This window comes from Pelophylax lessonae (assembly GCF_965119305.1).
Source record: "Pelophylax lessonae genome assembly, chromosome: 3".
NCBI lineage: Eukaryota > Metazoa > Chordata > Amphibia > Anura > Ranidae > Pelophylax > Pelophylax lessonae.
In genome coordinates, this window is record NC_138770.1 from 433,636,622 (window position 1) to 433,655,325 (window position 18,704).

The 18,704-nt window shown below is 40.4% G+C and overlaps 1 protein-coding gene across 1 annotated transcript in view; it reads right to left on the reverse strand.

Moving 5' to 3' along the window:
* Positions 1–12,291: 12,291 nt before the first annotated feature.
* The window catches only part of LOC309550568 (uncharacterized protein), a gene marked incomplete at its 3' end in the record, with an annotated part of 203,705 nt that continues 197,292 nt past the window's right edge, over positions 12,292–18,704 (reverse strand). Inside the window, exon 6 of the mRNA XM_082250916.1 lies at positions 12,292–12,344. Coding sequence (XP_082107042.1) covers positions 12,292–12,344 — 53 coding nt within the window. The remainder of the gene's footprint in view (positions 12,345–18,704) is intronic.

Below are 18,704 nucleotides of genomic sequence, written 5' to 3' on the forward strand. Positions count from 1 at the left end.
CCAGGCAGAGGGTCAGGGGTCCTGCAGCCTACAAGCTCCTCCTACAAGCTTTAGCGAGTGCTCACTTGGACACTCATAGTCATAGGACGGCTATATACTAATGACGAGAAAAGGTATTTATCAGTTTATATTTACAAAAATAATTGCATTTCCAGGTTCTGTGTACTGTGGGAGACCAGATATAGTGAATGCAGGCTCCTGGGTTTAGTAACACTCAATACTTCTTCATTGGTCTAGAATGGGGTTTTACTTTTGTTCCAATTCTAGCCTGTGATATGTTGTAACAGTTGCTTGATTGAAATTATGGAAACAAAAGTATTAGGGTCCTTTCACACGGCCACTCCGTGTGAAAGGTCCGCTGCGGGACTTTTTTTTTTTTCCACGGAGCCGATGACATTTCTGTCATCTGCTCCGTGTGCCCGCATATCATCCTATCCGTTTGCGGATGATATGCGGACATAATGTAAGTATATGGCACTGCGGATGTCAGCTGATGATACCGCTGACATCCGATTTTCTTTCCTTTCCGTTTTTTACACGGAAGAACAAATAGGGTTCTGTTCCATTCGTAAAAACGGAACAGAACTGAAAGGAGGAAAATCGGATGTCAGCGGATGGTATTTCGCTGACATCCGCAGTGCCATTAACTTACATTATGTCCGCAAATCATCCGCAAAAAAATAGGATGATTTTCGGACACACGGAGCGGCCGTGTGAAAGGACCCTTACATAGTTGTGTAACCAGTGACAATGTAACACTTGTAAAGACAATCTTTGAGGCAAAAGCCCATGGCAGCAGCTCCTACACATATACTATACAACTGTAGGGGTCCTTTCTCATGGACAGCATCCATTCCAATCAGCAGGGAATCCACAAACAGATCCCTTGCTGATTTAGAGAAGAATAGAACAAATGGAACTTTTGTGTCTGTTCAATTTTTTCCTTCACTTTAACCTCTTATCTATCATGGTAGGTCCGAAAAAAATGGAAAAGGACAACTCTTTATTTTTTTATTTTTTGTATGTAAGTGGACTTGGAGATAGTTGGACGGAAACAGACTCACTTCACTTGATATCTGCGTAATCATAAACTAAAGGTTTTTTTTGTTCAGATCTGTTGGAAAAACTGACAGGCTGATTTGATCAGAAAGCTCACCTGAAAGAATTAAAAAAATGGCATGACTAACATTAAAGCGGAAGTAAACCCAAAGATTAAGGCCCCTTTCACACTTGTGCCACTTGTCCTGTGATTTGGGACTGCAAAGTCGCATGACAAGTCGTACCCCATGATTTCCATTGATTTCAAGTTGCGGCGACTTAAAAGTAGTCCCTGCACTACTTTGTTCCGACTTTGATGCGACTTAAGGTCCATCGACCTCGAGATTACACAGGCATTGCTTCAAGTCGTGTCAAAGTTGTGTCAAAGTCCCGTTGAAGTCGCGTCAAAGTCGCACGACATTCAGGTCGCACAAATATGAAAGGGGCCTTAACAGTTTCAAAACACTTACATTTCTGGCACGTGTCGGGAATGTAACTGTCATATTGGTTGAGCTCTCAACCTAACTGTCAAACCATCCAATGGCTGGTGTCATAACTGATCACATGCTGGCAGTTGAAGATTAAACAGAGGCCAAGATGGCAGCTTCCTTGGCAGAAAATAGTAGAAGGGTTTACTTCCACTTTAAGAAGACAGAGGTTTGATGATCTTATTTTTTTGCTATTATCACAATCAAACCCCACAAAACTATTATCCCCATTACAATCAAGGAGATTCAAGGAATAACTGTTATGGACAGGAGGTTCCAGTCCATAACAGATTTACTCCTTTGGAAAGTAATGGTGATGAGATGGGAAGAGGATGGGAAGAGGAGATTTTTTAGAACCCCGGATGACCCCAAATGGGGGTCCCATAGGAAAAGAATACACTTGAAATAGATTTGGAGCACAAAGAGGAGGAGGAGAGGCAGACGGACAGGAAAGAGGATTAAAAAAAAGAAAGCAAAATTAGGAGAAGGTATTTACGATCTGAGTGAGACTAGACTATCAAAGGAGGAAATTAAGGTTTTAGATAGGGGTCTCAAATTTACTCCATTTAGGAACCTCAATACATTTCAGACTTATATTATAATATATTCGGACCTTGAATATTAAAAACAATATTTTTTAGCCAAACTGGTTATTGACTCTTCCTCTTACCCAGTAGGTCAACATACGGAATTGAGGAACAAATCAACTTTTAATCCCCCAATGCAGATTATAAGCATTTAGAAGTGTTCCGTGATATGGTAGTTAATGATTTGGACACACTGAAAAAAGTCCCTGATCCACAATACATCAGAAAGGGTATACAACAATTAGAGGAAAGGAGAGACATAATAATTAGACCAACAGATAAGGGGGGAGGGATTGTCCTAATGACCAAAGAAAAGTATAAGTAAGAAATGGGCAGACTGTTAGCTGATAGAACCACCTATAGCTTACTACAAAAGAACCCCATACGTGCGTTCAAGAGAGAGTTAGATCAATTAATTAAAAGAAGTGTAAAGAAAAATATTTTGAATGACAAGGAAGCTGAATATTTAATACCCTCTATTTATAGTACGCCCACTATTTATTTTTTACCCAAAATACATAAGGATTGCCACTAGGCAACCAGCAAGACCGATTGTCAACAGTGTTGATTCACTGTCTGCCTGGTTAGGTCAATATATACATCTACAGCCGCTTGGTCAATACGAAAGCATACCTTAAAGATTCAAAACATATGCTGCAGATCATTGAGGAACTATCTATTAACAGTCATGGTGACAACGGACGTAGGTTCGCTGTATACCATTATAGGGCATCAAGACGCTATGGAATCAGTTAAATGGGTCTTGAGATCATCAGACCTGACTAGGACACTCAAAAGATTTATTTTGGATAGCCTAGCATACGGGCTATGGCATAATTATTTTTGGTATGCTAATCAATATTATCATCAGATCACAGGGGTGGCTATGGGAGCCCGATTCGCTCCCAGTGTTGCCAATATCTTTATGGCCCACTGGCAGGAAGAGGTAGTTTTTATAGACAAACCCCAAGAGTTGATCTGTTACAGACACTACATAGATAATGTGTTTATGGTCTGGCAAGAAGAGGAAGCAGCATTAAGAAAATTTATGTCCAAGTTAGATAGTAATAATAAGAAGTTTGTTTTAACATGGCATGTAGATTTGGATAAAGTGACATTCTTGGATTTAGAAATATAGGAATGGTAGCACTTTGGGTACTAAGAATTTTCTCAAGCCTACAGATCGAAACAGTATACTATCATTGGATGGCTGCCATCATAAATCTTGGCTTCTGAACATTTCGAAGGGGCAGTTTATTCGCCTTCGGAGGAATTGTACAGAAGAAGATGACTTCTTCAAACAGTCTAAAATTTTAGAACAAAGATTTCTGGAGAAAGGTTATGAACAAACTGTTATTAGACAGGAAATTGACAAGGTCAAAAATATGAATGGAAGGATAGATTAGGGGTGGTCAATAAACAAGAGGATCAGTTTAGAATCATCTTAGATTATAAAAAAGTTGAGAATATTATCAAAAAGCATTGGGATATTCTACAAAAAGAGTGTTAGGTCAAATGTTGCCCCCCAGACCATGGTTTGTGTTTAAAAAAAAGCTCTGGCACTTAGAAATATATTAGTTCTGGGAGTAGTAGATGTCCCAAAGTCTAATAAAGGTACAAATCTTTTCCCCTCAATAGTAGGTTTCTATTCGCGTGGGGAATGCAAATCGTGTAAAACTTCTAAGTGTAATGTAAGAAAGAGGAAAGAATTCACAGCGTTTCCTACTGGTAAAATGTATGCAATTAGGGATTTTATCAACTGGTGCTCCAAGGGGGTCATGTATATGGTAGAGTGTGATTATGGCACACAATATGTGGGACGTACCTCCAGGGAGCTGGGGGTGAAAGTGAGAGACCATTTGGCGAATATTAAAAAAGGCAAAAAAGAACATAGTGTCCCGAAACATTTTAGTATGCTGCATAACAAGGATCCATCCAGAGTTAAATTCTGGAGATCAAAAAGGTTACTAAACATTGGAGAGGAAGTAACTTTATTAGGCAGTTAAGTCAATGTGAATCCTTTTGGATCTGTATGACCAAGGTTCTGGCCCCTTTACGTATTAATACAGATTTTGATTTAAATAGTTTTATTAGTTATAAATAATTAATATCCAGTTAGAAACTATAATTATTGGTCTCTATTTATTTATAGTGGTCTTTAGATAGAATGAAGGTGGTGGTAGGGAATATATTCCTAATGTCATTTTATATGATATTTTAAGTATGTGTTTTAGATTGTGTATTTTTAGAATTTTATATTTTTTGTAGTGTCGATATAAAATTTTCTGTAATTGGAGAATGGATTAGGCAGGTAAGAATATGAGGATTTATGAGTATTCTGGTGTAGATTGAGGTCCTCTAAAAGGTGTGGACACTGAGTACTGGGCGGAGCAGGAGTCAGTTTACAATATAACTCGCCTGCTGACCCTTGGGGTCACCATAGAAGGGATTGTGATTAGGGATCGCTAGTATGGAATTATGGGAAAGGCGGAAATAAACATGGTGTCTTCCGGTTTCATTGCAGTCCGGGATTTCATTTCCAGTGATGCCATTTCCAATTTCTTCCATGTCTTTAGCGATAGGTCCAGGTGACGATTCGTCACTTCCGGTGTTTGGGAATAGGGCGGAAGTGCCCATAGTGTGCATAGTGAGTAGGAAGGAAGAGGACAAGGGACATGGGGACACATTTAGAACCACTTACAGGTAATCCCACCCCCTCAGCCTATTGCACAGGGGTCCACACTCTGGGGAAGATTGTTAATTAGTAATGTTATATAATCCTCCAAAAATGCATGGCTCCCCACTTGCTTAAGAAGCTCACCAAGGAGTGTAATGCATACAGGAGGAAGGAGCTGCTATTCAGGACGTTTTTTCGTTTATGTATTAGCTGGGAGAGCTGATGATATGCTTGTGTATCACATTGTTATGTGAGTATTTTTATCCCTGTGTATAATTTTAAAAAATTATTTAAAGCAGAGAGCACTATGGTTTCCCCTATTATTTTTTTGATCATACACGAATGATTGAGATTCCTAGAAGAGTTCAGTTTGGTCCAGGAACGTCTTGTGGAGGAGTATCTTTGTGGTATCCAGAGACACATATAAACAGGCGATTGGGACTCTGTAGTGGGGTCATTGCTTGGAGGCGAGCAGACATTCCAGCTAGAGGTGGTGGTCACTGAAGTCACTGGATTATATTAATTTTTTGAACACTATTTAGAATTGCATGACGGTGGAATTTTCATATATATAAAGTGGGATTTTTAATATTGGTTGCGTTCACTGGATATGTTATATAGACAACTACCATTGATGATGTGGGAATCTGGAGCCCATTCCTACTTACTTCCGGGATTCCGAGCAGCTGGCTCGCGCCTGCGAAGTAGTAACACTGCACAGCGTGTTGTTTACAGGTTGCCATAACAATGGTGGCATTGGCAGAATGGACTGCCCCATTTTATGGCAAACTGTGAATCTACACAGAACTTCCTGTCTTGAAATATTGCGAGATTTCACTGTTAGCCGTTCCTAGGTATTCCTGTGATAGATGATGCCGATATCCCAGAGGTCCTAGGGAATCGCCTAATGATCAAATCGCCTTGGTGGCTGGGACAGGAAGTGCAGACTGCACAGAAAAATATAAGTTATTTAGCAATAAAAATAAATAAATGATTGCCATTACATTCTTTTCTGCGGGTGGGCATTGTCTTGCAAGGATCATGAAAAAAGGGGTGGAAATCCGTTTTAACTTTATGTTTATAGTTAATACATTATCAAACCCTTAAGCCTCATCCATGCGATGAGATAATCAGAGGAATGATCGTCCATTTTTTTTTTCTTTTGCATGCTAGTCTCATATCGAAAGTGAAGAGGTTACTAAAGTTAAGAAAATTCTCGAACGACAGAATACAACTTTGGAAGTGATGTAATGGGTTGTATTGTATTGTAATGTATTCTTTTAGTTCCAAGTATACATGGTCTTGGTCTTCCAAATTTTTTTCAGATGAATACTGTACTGATTAAAAAAAAATCGTAAGTTCTGGTATCATACAAGAACAATTTATGTGTTTGTCCCTTCAGATAATTTTGCATGACTTGTCATGCTCTCGTACGATCACTTCTAAAACTGTATTTTTCGTCCGATTTTCTGATTGTGTGTGTGGACTGGGCTTTAGTGCTCAATGGATAAGGCACATCTATTGTATTCTATCCACTGAATTTAAATTTTCATCTGCTTTTCACTCTTTGTAATTTAAATTGTCACAGAAGAAAAACAAGGTACTTGAGGTTCCATAAAAGAAAAGTTTATAGGTGTTCTTTGTGTTATTTTTAGGCCCACGAGCAGAAAACTAGGTTTGGGAGCAAACCAGGTTCACAACAAACTAATTATACTCTCCTGCCATTACCTCAAACAAATTATTCAGAATCACAAAAGCTTCACATTTTGGATTTTTTTTTGGGTTCTGACTAATAACTGAAGCATTTCACATAGGTTTGCCTCATGTGTTTTATTACTGAAATGTCAAATATAAACACTTGTTTGAGGTAATACTTGCTTTTTATGCCCAATTGGTTCTGCAAAACACAGTTATCATGGGGTAATTAAAAAAAACCCTTAACCCAGAAGGACCTATGAGGATAGATCCTACATTGCTGATTTATTTTTTAAAACAGAACTCTATCCTCACCTTTTATGTCCTATCTGCTTCTGCCCTGGGTGCTCAGTGGAAAACTGTGTGGCTCTTTATCCCCCCCCCCTCTTTATCCCCCCCCCCACTGTGTTTCTCCAATTTTTCATTGAGGGGTATTGCAGCAGGCACACTACCTGTATGCAGATATCCATTATTTCAGGTACTTATATAGCGCTGTCAATTTTACGAATTTGCAATGTATATGTAAAGCGCTGCGTAAAATTGACAGCGCTATATAAGTACCTGAAATATCCATACCCCCACAAGACCTGCTGATTGTCTTAGACATGCTCCCTGGGCTTTAGGGGGTTTCATTCACTGCTGCTGTGTCATTTGTGGTGGCATTGCGCACAACTTCCACAGTGACAGTACTAGCTAAATACCTTTTTAACCACGTGCACAAGGTCTGGGGCGCGCACGCAGGTACGTGATTTCGTACAGGAGGGCTGCCCTGCCACAGTATATGTGTGGGGTGGTCCTTAAGGGTTTTAAATGGTTTTTGGCTGGTACTGGCGCTGTGGAAGTTGTTTGCACCGCCACCGCAAAGCACACAGCGGTAGCCAATCAGCGGGTTCGGCAGACGTGATGTTCACAGGAGAGGCAGTTTGCCTATGTAAAGAAGTTTTGTCAGAGAGGAAGATGGAGATCTTGTGTTTAAGCAGAAACAGTGATCTATGTCTTCCTCCATTTAAGCCACCCCCTAGGAGCACACTTAACCCTTTGATCGCCCCTGATGCTAACCCCTTCCCTGCCAATGTCATTAGTACAGTGACAGTGCATTTTTTTTAGCACTGATCCCAGTATTAGTGTCACTGGTCCCCAAAAAAGGTCAGTTAGGTGTCCAATTTGTCCGCCGCAATGTCGCAGTTCCACTAAAAATCACTGATCGCTGCCATTACTTGTAAAAAAATAAATAAATAAAAATTCTATAAAAATATCCCATAGTTTGTATAAGCGATAACTTTTGAGCAAACCAATCAATATACGCTTATTGGGGTTTGCTTTTAGCAAAAAATATGTAGCAGAATACATATTGACTTAAATTGAGGAATAAATTAGATTTTTTAAATTTTGTTATTGAATATGTTTTATAGCATAAAGTAAAAAATATTGTTTTCTTTTTAAAAATGTCGGGTTTATTTTGTTTATAGTGCAAAAAATAAAAAACGCAGAGGGAATCAAATACTACCACCAAAAGAAAGCTCTATTTGTGGGGAAAAAGGACATATCGCATGTCAGTGCAATAGTCAGTTAAAGTAACGCAAAAAATGGCCTGGCCATGAAGGGGGGTAAACCTTCCGGGGCTTAAGCAATTAATCTTTAATGCTAGCACTTAGTTAAAGTGGCATTAACCGATATAGCCCATAGTCCTAGTCCATCTCAGGTGTGACCAAGAGAGGGTGGCTACATTCCCACATACAATGGGACCACGAAGAACAAATGTAGCAACCTCTAATAGGAAGTCAAATAACAGCAGCAAAAATTTGGAGCTTTGGAGGAGGCTGGGAACAATAGAAGGTACCTTTTAGAGTTAGAAAAATATGCTTGGATATATTTTTTGTTAAAGCCAGATTTTACTGTCACTTAAATACACACTTAAAAAAGGATGGTGTGGGCTGTGACCCGCTGCCTCCTTAGATGTCTTTATTACACATTCTATGCAGCAGTGTTTCATGGTTTTAATGTGAGATCTCGTGCATGCACAGACATGTTCTGGGTCTCTGCCAGGTATTTGGGACCGGGTAGAGACCCACAGTGTGTGTGCACATGTGTGGGATAATGTTTCTAGATTGCAAATTTCAGAATGAAAGGCTTCTTATCAGGGGCTGACTGGCAACCTTTGGCCCAGGGGGCAAATACAATCCAGAGGCTCATGGTGCAGCGACTCATTCCCCCTCCCACTTTCCCTCTTCCCGGCCTCCTTGTGACCCCTATTCCAGGCTAAAACTCTGCTCCAGGTACTCTCTACCCACCGGCCGAATCTGGGTTCCCAGTCTGGCCAGCAGGGGCAGTTGGGGGGAGCTAGGAAAGCTTAGTTGGGGCTGGCCAGGGGAGAGTCTCCAGTGGGGAATGAAAGCGGCTTCTGCCCAGACACAGTTTACACCATCCATGCTGGGGTGGGGGGGGGGGGGGGGGGGAGGTCTGTGCTCTGTCCTTGTCTTCATCCTCAGTAGGTCAGCAGGGGGGACTTTTTACTTCTCTTCACCAGGAATCATTTAGGCATGTCTGTGGCAGAAGCAGTGCAGCCTTTTTACAGGGCATCAGAGTGGCCCAGGGGGCAATTGCCCCCTTGCCCCAGTCCTCCTCTGCTGCTTATATGCTTTTTATTTGGAATATACAACATTGTACATTTGATCTTTGTACAGTAACTTTTTTGCAAAGCTTTCAGCACTGAAAACAACTCATACCATTGATCTACAACCTATCTATGTTAAATCAATTCACCCTTACACAAGCGTATCCCTCATTAACACTTTAATCCATTCTAATCAACCCTAATCATGGAGTTAGGTACAGAGATTTTTGGGTAGACCCAAACATTTCTAAATCCAACTCCTATCCTAAAGCCCTGTACACACGGGCCAAATGTCAGACCACAATAGAACAGCAGGAGAGATCGTTGTACTAGCATCAGATAGTCAGTTTTTTTTTTTTTTCGTTCAGCCCACTGGGTTGAATGAACCAAAAAACTATCAGTGTGTACTAGGCTTTACACAAAAAGTAAACCCTTATCAAATAACTTAATCCGACACTTAACCATCATCCGACTCTTACTTAAACGGTATTAAATCCAAAAACAAAAGTGAAATATAGTGCAGCTTACTAATCATTGGATGTAGTGGCTGCATTAGTTTTCCTCTGTTTTCATCTGGTGATCTGGCCAATAACACACCTCCTGTATTAGAGTGCCTACACTCTGGATTAAGGAGCAACACAGACACCTTTGAATAGCAGCAATGTCAGCCTGGGGGTACAGATTTAACAAGACTAAAGCTGGCCATAAATGGATTGAGTTTTGGTTGTTTTAGCACAGACCGCCTGAATTTCGATCCTTCAATGGTTGTTCCCGCTAGGGAGAAGCTGATCTAGAGATTGGCTTCTCACAAACGGAAATATTGAAAAATTAATGTTCAATCAGTGATTGCGGCCAATTGGATGCTGCCCTGATCAATGTATTCTGACAGCTGTGGAGTCTTGCTGTCAGAATACAATAGTGCAGCAGGGAGGATTGACCCCATTAGTTTTTTTTCTTATATATCAGCTCGCTAAATGATAAAGTGTGTATAGAAAAGAATTACCCTTCTTTAAAATAGTCCCATTTTGTTGCTTTGCAGCCTGAAATGAAGCCAGATACAGTTTTTTTTATCAAGCTATATTTACTCAATTTATAACATTCAAGTGAAAGATATAACACCAATATGTCAGAAAAAAAGGACAATTCAAAAACAAAATCACTGAGTTGTAAAAAGGATCACCTCCCTCCTAAAAATAACTTGTAAACTCAATCAGGTATAGCTAATCACCTTCTCAATGGCACACAAAAGCCTTTTGACTTTCAACTGTGATCAACTGTGGTCATTTTGATTAGCTCAGCATGAAAAGAGCTTTCTGGAGAATTTTAGTCCCTGGTAGTGAAACTAAAGCAACTAAAGCAAACAATCAACTATGGTTGGCAAGGCACTGTCAAAATGTACGGTATCTGGGATAAAGTTGTTGACAGGTACAAGTCATGAGAAGGATACAAAAAATGTCAAGGCTTTTTTCAATGCCTAGAAGCACAGTGAAGTCTATTATTAAGAAGTAGAAGGTATTTGGTACAACAAAGACCCACTCTCTGGATCAGAACTTTGCTCCAAACTGGATGAAAGAACCTGGATGAAACTGGTCAGAGAGGCTACCAAGAGGCCTACAGCAACACTGAAGAACCTGCTTGAATTTATGACAGGAGTGGTCATTGTGTGCATGTGACAACAATATCACAAGTTCTCCTCAAATGTGGCTTGTATGGGAGGGTTGCAAGACAAAAGCCACTACTCAAGAAAGGCCACATGCAGTCTTAACTGAGCTTTTCCAAAACACACATTGAGTATTCTGAGGCCACCTGCAAAAAGGTGTTATGGTCAGATGAGACTAAAATTTAAATATTTGGCCTCAACGCCAAACAATATGTCGGCTGAAAATCCAATACAGCTCACAATCAAAATAATTATATTCCTACAGTAAAGCATGGAGGTGGTAATATCCTGATATGGGGGTGTTTCTCAGATTCTTGAGGAAAATCTGCTGCCCTCTGCCAGAAAGTTATCAATAGGAAGAAGGTTTACCTTCCAACATGACAATGACCCAAAGCACACAGAAAAATGACCACACAATGGTTGAAGGAGAAAAAGGTGAATGTCTTTGAATGGCCTAGTCAGAGCCCAGACTTAAACACCATTGAAAATCTGTGGAATGACTTGAAGACTGCAGTCCACAAACGGTGGCCATCAAATTAAACTGAACTTGAGCAGTTCTGCAAAGAGGAGTGGGAAAATATTAAAAAGTCTAGATGCATAAAGTTAGTAGACACATAATCCAACAGACTAAAGGCTGTAATTAAAGCAAAAGGTGGTTGAACAAAATAGTGACACAAGAGGGTGATCCTTTTTCTATTCTTTTTTGACATGTTGATGCTATAGCTTTTACTTGGATGTTATAAATTGCACTGGGTAAATACAGCTGGATAAAACAAAAACCATGTCTGTCTTCATTTCAGGCTGCAAATGGGGTAATTCTTTTCTATACTCACTGTTTGTCCAGCTTAACAAACTAAAGCTAAACTCCAGCTAACACTTTTTAATAAGTTACAGTAACTTATTAAACTTATTAACTCAATAACTACTGTAATTATTTTCCTTTTAAATGTACCTATTTTACATAAGTGAATAAAAGCTCACCATTTTAGGCACCCCGTCGGTGTTAAATGCTACATCTGCATGGCAGCTTGTTCTGTTGAAAAATAACAGACTTACTGGCAGGATTACTAGGTGAAAAAAAGAGAAAGAAAGTCTAAAAATGAAAACAAATGCAGCCATTACATCCAAGAATTGGTAAGCTGCCATATAATAAATGTTTGCTTTTGTGTTTAATATTGCTTTAACTTATAACCTAACACTGAAATGAGACACCTAACAGTAACTATAATTTCTTTGGGCATTATGAGAACATAGGGGCTCTGTTGAGGAAGCAATATGAGAACAAAGAAACATGAAAAATTCATTAGACATAGGTACTTTGAGCTATAATATAGGAGTCGTTTTTGCTTCACTGTCTGATTAGACCTTATTTGCCATATAACCAGCCCTGTTATCGCTGAAAAAAGTGCAAAGTCTTATGTTATAATGGCAATATTCATTTACTTTGTAAAACCTGCCTCTGTCACTTGGATTGGTGCACTTCAGGTAATAGCTTTTGGCACTATACAGTTAGTATGACCATGACCAGTCCATCATTTCCTTAGCAAATCTTCATCTGTTCTTTCTACTAAGCAAAGTCCAAGGCCTGTGCAACAAATTAATCAGGATTTACGTAAGAACATGAGTAATTGGTAATGCCACAGCTGCCCTGTCATTCTTGAGTCCCCTCTTCTCCTTGTTTCTCCTATCTACTTATTGCTCGAAACATTTTTCTTTGCTGGAAATAAACTGATTTTCTTTTTTTTTTTACAGGAAATCCTCGTTTCAATACTTAGTGTTTGTAAAGTCACATTTTGACTTTACTGGTATCCCCTCTGGATTTCCTATACTGTGTGTATTTTTTTTAAATGAAAAGGCTAAATACTTTTTCTCACACCGCAGCTGTGCGGTCACATGATCCCCGTCCGCTCTTCCTCCCCGATCTATGGAGATTCCCCTGTAACGTCAGCCGGTCAGCGGAGGGGTATCACGTGACCGCACAGCGACTGTGTGGGGAAAAGGTATTTAGCCTTTTCATTTTAAAAAAATGTGACAAAATGAAATCATCATGGCGTAGTATGTAGTTAAACCATTGCACAGCAGTTAGAGGAGGTACACCCGTGATGGATAAAATAAAATAAAATCTTCAGTGCTTCATTCCTTCAACCCCACATGCAATGCAAACTCACTAGATGCCAACTTGCAAACCCCCTGTCACCCACACAGTAGTGTTCTATCAATGGTATCACTGCCTCAGAGACCCCAACATCGTTATGGTAAGGGGACAAGTTCACACTCCCTCCTCTCCGTATGGCTTACAGATAGAACAAACAGTGTGTAATGTTGAAGTATCATTTATTGAAAGATAACCATTGTATAAAAATATCTGTACAAAACAAGTAAATGCCATTCACATTTGAAACACTGCCACGAACAACACCTGCGGCAGCGTAATGTCATGTGAGCAGCTCCACCCAGCGCGTTTCCAGCCAATGCTTGTTCTCAGGGGCCTATAGATCATGCCTTAAAGGAACCGTTTTATTTTTTTTGTTGTTTTTTTTTTAGGGTTACAGCCACTTTAATTGTATTTGCTTCACACTTTACATGCTCTAAGCTGTTGAGAACCTTTTTTGATTGGTTGTTATCATGGGCTGCTGCATGCCACTGTTCATGTCCTCATGTGTTTGTGGACATTTGCGATACCTGCTTTTCTAAATGGTACTTTACATAAGGCAAATATAGTCGTGTTATGTTTAATGATAGATTGGACATCTGTTCATAAAAGTCACAATTATTTAATGCAGGAATCTCTATTGAATATATGGGATTTTAAGGACATTTACACTTATATGTAGATTTAGGCCAGATTTAGACCTTGGCGGGCCCAGGGCACTTCAGGTTCTGGGGGACTCTCATACACAGAGATGGTTTACATTCTCAGTGACAGTCACTTATTTTTTAACCGCTTCCATACAGAGCAGTTAGACACCCTTCCTGCCCAGACCAATTGTCAGATTTCAGCACTCTCACACTTTGAATGACAATTGCTCAGTCATGCTACACTGTAACCAAACAAAATTTTTATCATTTTTTTCACACAAATAGAGCTTTCTTTTGGTGGTATTTGATCACAACTGGGGTTTTTTTTTCGTGATATATGCAAAAAAAGAGCAAAATTTTTTTTAAAAAAACACTTTTTTTTAGTTTCAATTATAAAATTTTGCAAAAAATTTATTTTTCTTCATACATTTGGGCCAAAATGTATACTGCTACATGTCTCTGGTAAAATTAACCCAAATTAATGTATATTATTTAGTCTGTGTGAAAGTTATTGAGTCTAGAAGCTATGGTACCAATTACTGAAAATTGATCACACCAGATGACCCCTTTTTGTAAAGAAGACAGTCCAAGGTATTTAGTAAGAGGCATGGTGGGTTTTTTGAAGTTGTAATTTTTTCCCACAATTCTTGGGAAAATTAAGAAAATTTTTTTTTCTTTTTTTTCCCCACAAAGTTGTCAATTTATAAGCTATTTCTAACACATAGCATGTACACAGCAAAAATTACACCCAAAAATACATTCTGCTACTCCTTCCGAGTATGGCGATACCACATGTGTGAGACTTTTACACAGCCTGGCCACAAAAAGAGACTCCACGTCCAAGAAGCACCTTCAGGCGTTCTAGGAGCATAAATACACATAAAACTTTCTTACTACCTATCACACTTTTCAAGGCCCTAGAGCACCAATACAATGGAAAAGTCCACAAAATGACCCCATTTTGGAAAGCAAACACTCCAACGTATATATTCTATGAGGCATTATGGGTCGTTTGAAGGTGTCATTTTTTTCCACAAGTTTTTGGAAAATGTGGGAAACAAATGAAAACCTTTTTTTTTTACACAAAGTTGTCAATTTATAGGATATTTCTAACACATAGCATGTAAATAGCAAAAATTACACCCCAAAATACATTCTGCCATTCCTCCTGAGTATGGCAATACCACATGTGTGAGACTTTTTCACAGCCTAGCCATATAGAGGGGCCTAACATCCAAGGAGCATCATCATGCATCCTAGCCACTTGCCTAGGCCTATTTTTGACATTTGGTGTTTACAAGCTAAAATCAGTTGTTTTGCTAGAAAACTGCTTAGAACCCCCAAACATTATATATTTTTTTTAGCAGAGACCCTACAGAATAAAATGGAGATTATTGCAATATTTTTTATCACACCGTATTTGCGCAGCGGTCTTCCAAACGCAATTTTTTTGGAAAAAATTCACTTTTTTTTTAATTAAAAAATAAGAAACCAGTATAGTTAGCCCAATTTTTTTCCATAATGTGAAAGATAATGTTATGCCGAGTAAATAGATACCCAACATGTCATGTTTCAAAATTGCGCACGCTCACGGAATGGCGACAAACTTTGGTACTTAAAAATCCCCATAGGCTACAATTTAAAAATTTCTACAGGTTGCCATCTTTGAGTTATAGAGGAGGTCTAGGGCTCAAATTATTCCCCTTGCTCTAACGATCGCGGCGATACCTCACATGTGTGGTTTGAACACCGTTTACATATGTGGGCGGGGTTTCTGTATGCTTTCGCTTCTGCGCGCGAGCTCACGGGGACAGGGCGCTTTAATTTTTTTTTTTTACTATTTATTTTATTTATTATTTTTTATTTTTACACCGTTTAAAAAAAAAAACATTTATCATTTTTATTTCTATAAAAAGGAATGTAAACATTCCTCGTAATAGAAATAGGCACGACAGGACCTCTTTTTTGTGAGATCTGGGGTCAAAAAGTCCTCAGATCTCACAAGTACACTAAAAGATAGAAAAAAAAAATATATTATATAAAATGAAAAAAAAAAAAAAAAAGGACCTTTAAACCGGTTGCTAGGCAACAACATTTTCCGTAGCTCCGGTCCTCCAAGACCATAGAGTCAATTGAGGGCAAGCTTGCCCTCACTCAACATCCTGTCTGTGAGGATATGGGACCGGATCGTTTTCCCCGCTGCCGGCGGGTCCGGTAAGCGGGGAAAAGGACCGGAACGCGGCGGGAGGGGGGGGCGCCTCTTCCGCCATCCCGGAAGGGTGATCCCACGGCGAATCCGCCGCTGGGACCACCCTTATCGGAAAGCCAACCGTCCACCGTTTAAAAAAATACCAGGGTTATGGCAGCTATCTGCTGCCATAACACCGGTATTTAGGTTTAAATGGAGGACGTATATAAACCTTTTTGGACTTGGACATGGTGGCTGTATGAAGGGTGACAGGTACTCGGGTACTTTGTTGGGCAGGTGACAGGTACTCTGGTACTGATGAGCAGGTGGCAGGTACTCGGGTACTCCGATAGGCAGGTGACAGGTACTCAGGTACTCTGATGACGGGTACTCCGTTGACAGGTACTCAAAGTACCCGAGTACCTGTCATCAGAGTACCTGAGTACCTGTCATCAGAGTACCCGAGTACCCGTCATCAGAGTACCCGAGTACCTGTCATCAGAGTACCCGAGTACCCGTCATCAGAGTACCCGAGTACCCGTCATAAGAGTACCCGAGTACCCGTCATCAGAGTACCTGCGTACCCGTCATCAGAGTACCTGCGTACCTGTCATCAGAGTATCCGAGTACCTGTCATCAGAGTACCCGAGTACCTGTCATCAGAGTACCTGAGTACCTGTCATCAGAGTACCCGAGTACCCGTCATCAGAGTACCCGAGTACCCGTCATCAGAGTACCCGAGTACCTGTCATCAGAGTACCCGAATACCTGTCACCAGCCCATCAGAGTACCCGAGTACCTGTCATCTGACTACCTGATGGCCTGATGGGCTGGTGACAGGTACTCGGGTACTTTGATGGGCTAGTGACAGGTGCTCTTTATTGGGGGGGGGGGCAATCAGTGTGTTTAGCGTGCACTGTAATCGGTAACTAGCTGTTACCGCAATCTCCTCCTCACACAGGATCAGTGTGTGAGGAGGAGAACACGGTGACAGCTAGTTACCGTGTTCTCTGTTGACATTTGTGACCGGCTGTGATTGGACACAGCCGGTCACGTGGTAAAGAGCCAATTTCATTGGCTCTTTACCTAGATCGGGGATCGACTCTGTCCGAGGGACGAGCCTCGTCCCCGATCACTGCTCTGCGCGCCCCCGGGGGCGCGCATTGCAGAGAGAACGAGCGGCTCGTGCTGGAGCCGCTCATGTGATCGGCTGTGATTGACACAGCCGATCACATGGTAAACAGCCAATTTCTATTGGTTGTTTACCTTGATCAGGGATGGGCTATGTCCGAGGGACGAGCCTCACCCCCGATCGCCGCGCTGCGCGCCCCCGGGGGCGCCAGTAGAGGGGAGATCCGGGCGACGTCATATGACGGCGGCCCGGATCCTTACAACCACTTTGCCGACGTCATATTACATGACTCGGTATGGAAGTGGTTAAATGCAGGACACAATGTCATTCTGAAGTTATGCATGCAAACACACGCACGCAGTCATATTGAATTGAGCGCTGTCATTTCTAAGCCTTTGTTTCTAATTTTTAGGGACTCGTTAAGGACTGGAATAGTACCACTGGATTGGCGTAGGGCCAATTTGGTGCCTATATTTAAAAAGGGATCAAAGTCTTTGCTAAGTAACTATAGACCTGTTAGTTTAACTTCTATAGTCGGGAAGATATTGGAGAGTTTAATAAAAGACCACATAGCTGAGTTCTTGCTGGAAAAAAATATTTTAAGCAACAGACAGCATGGATTCATGAAAGACAGAAGTTGTCAAACAAACCTGATTTCTTTTAATGAGGAGGTAAGTAAAACCTTGGACAGAGAGGTGGCTGTGGACATAGTAAACTTGGATTTTGCAAAAGCGTTTGACACAGTTCCCCACACACAGCTAATGTGTAAGGTAAAGTCTACTGGCTTGGAAAGATCAGTTTGTAATTGGATAGAAAATTGGCTAAAAGATAGAATTCAGAGAGTAATGGTTAATGATTCTTAATTTGAATGGTCTAAAGTTATCAGTGGTGTAGCCCAAGGTTCAGTGTTTGGACCCTTACTTTTTATTATCTTTATAAATGATATAAGGTCTGGGATTAAAAGTAGCATTTCAGTCTTTGCAGATGACACCAAGCTTTGCAGTGGAATAACTTCTTTACAGGATGTCTCCAACTTAAAAGCTGACCTTAATGCACTGTTTCATTGGGCAACTATGGGACAAATGAGGTTTAATGTTGATAAATGTAAAGTTATGCACTTGGGGGCTAAGAATATGCATGCATCATACATACTAGGTGGAGTAGAACTGGGGGAATCCATAGCGGAGAAGGATCGGGGTGTTCTGGTAGATCATAAGCTTAATAATAGCATGCAATGCCAAGCTGTGGTTTCCAAAGCAAGCAAAGTCCTTTCTTGTATTACCAGTGGCATGGACTCCAGAGAGATAGAGATCATTTTGCCCCTGTACAGATCATTAGTAAGACCTCATCTGGAATATGCAGTTCAGTTTTGAGCACCAGTTCTTAAAAAGGATATCGGGCAACTGGAGAAAGTGCAGAGAAGGGCAACCAAACTGATAAGAGGCATGGAGAACCTCAGCTATGAGAAAAGATTAGAGGAACTGAATGTATTCTCTCTTGAGAAGAGGAGATTAAGGGGGGATAGGATCACCATGTATAAATACATAAGGGGTCCATATAGTGAACTTGGTGTTGAGTTGTTCACTTTAAGGTCAACACAGAGGACAAGGGGGCACTCTTTACACCTAGAGGAAAACAGATTTCGTCTCCAAATACGGAAAGGTTTCTTCCCCGTAAGAGCTGTAAAAATGTGGAATAGACTCGATCCAGAGGTGGTTCTGGCTAGCTCACTAGATTGCTTTAAAAAAAGGCCTGGATTCTTTCCTAGGTGTACATTATATAAATGGGTACTAACATTTTTTTTTTAGGTAAAGTTGATCCAGGGA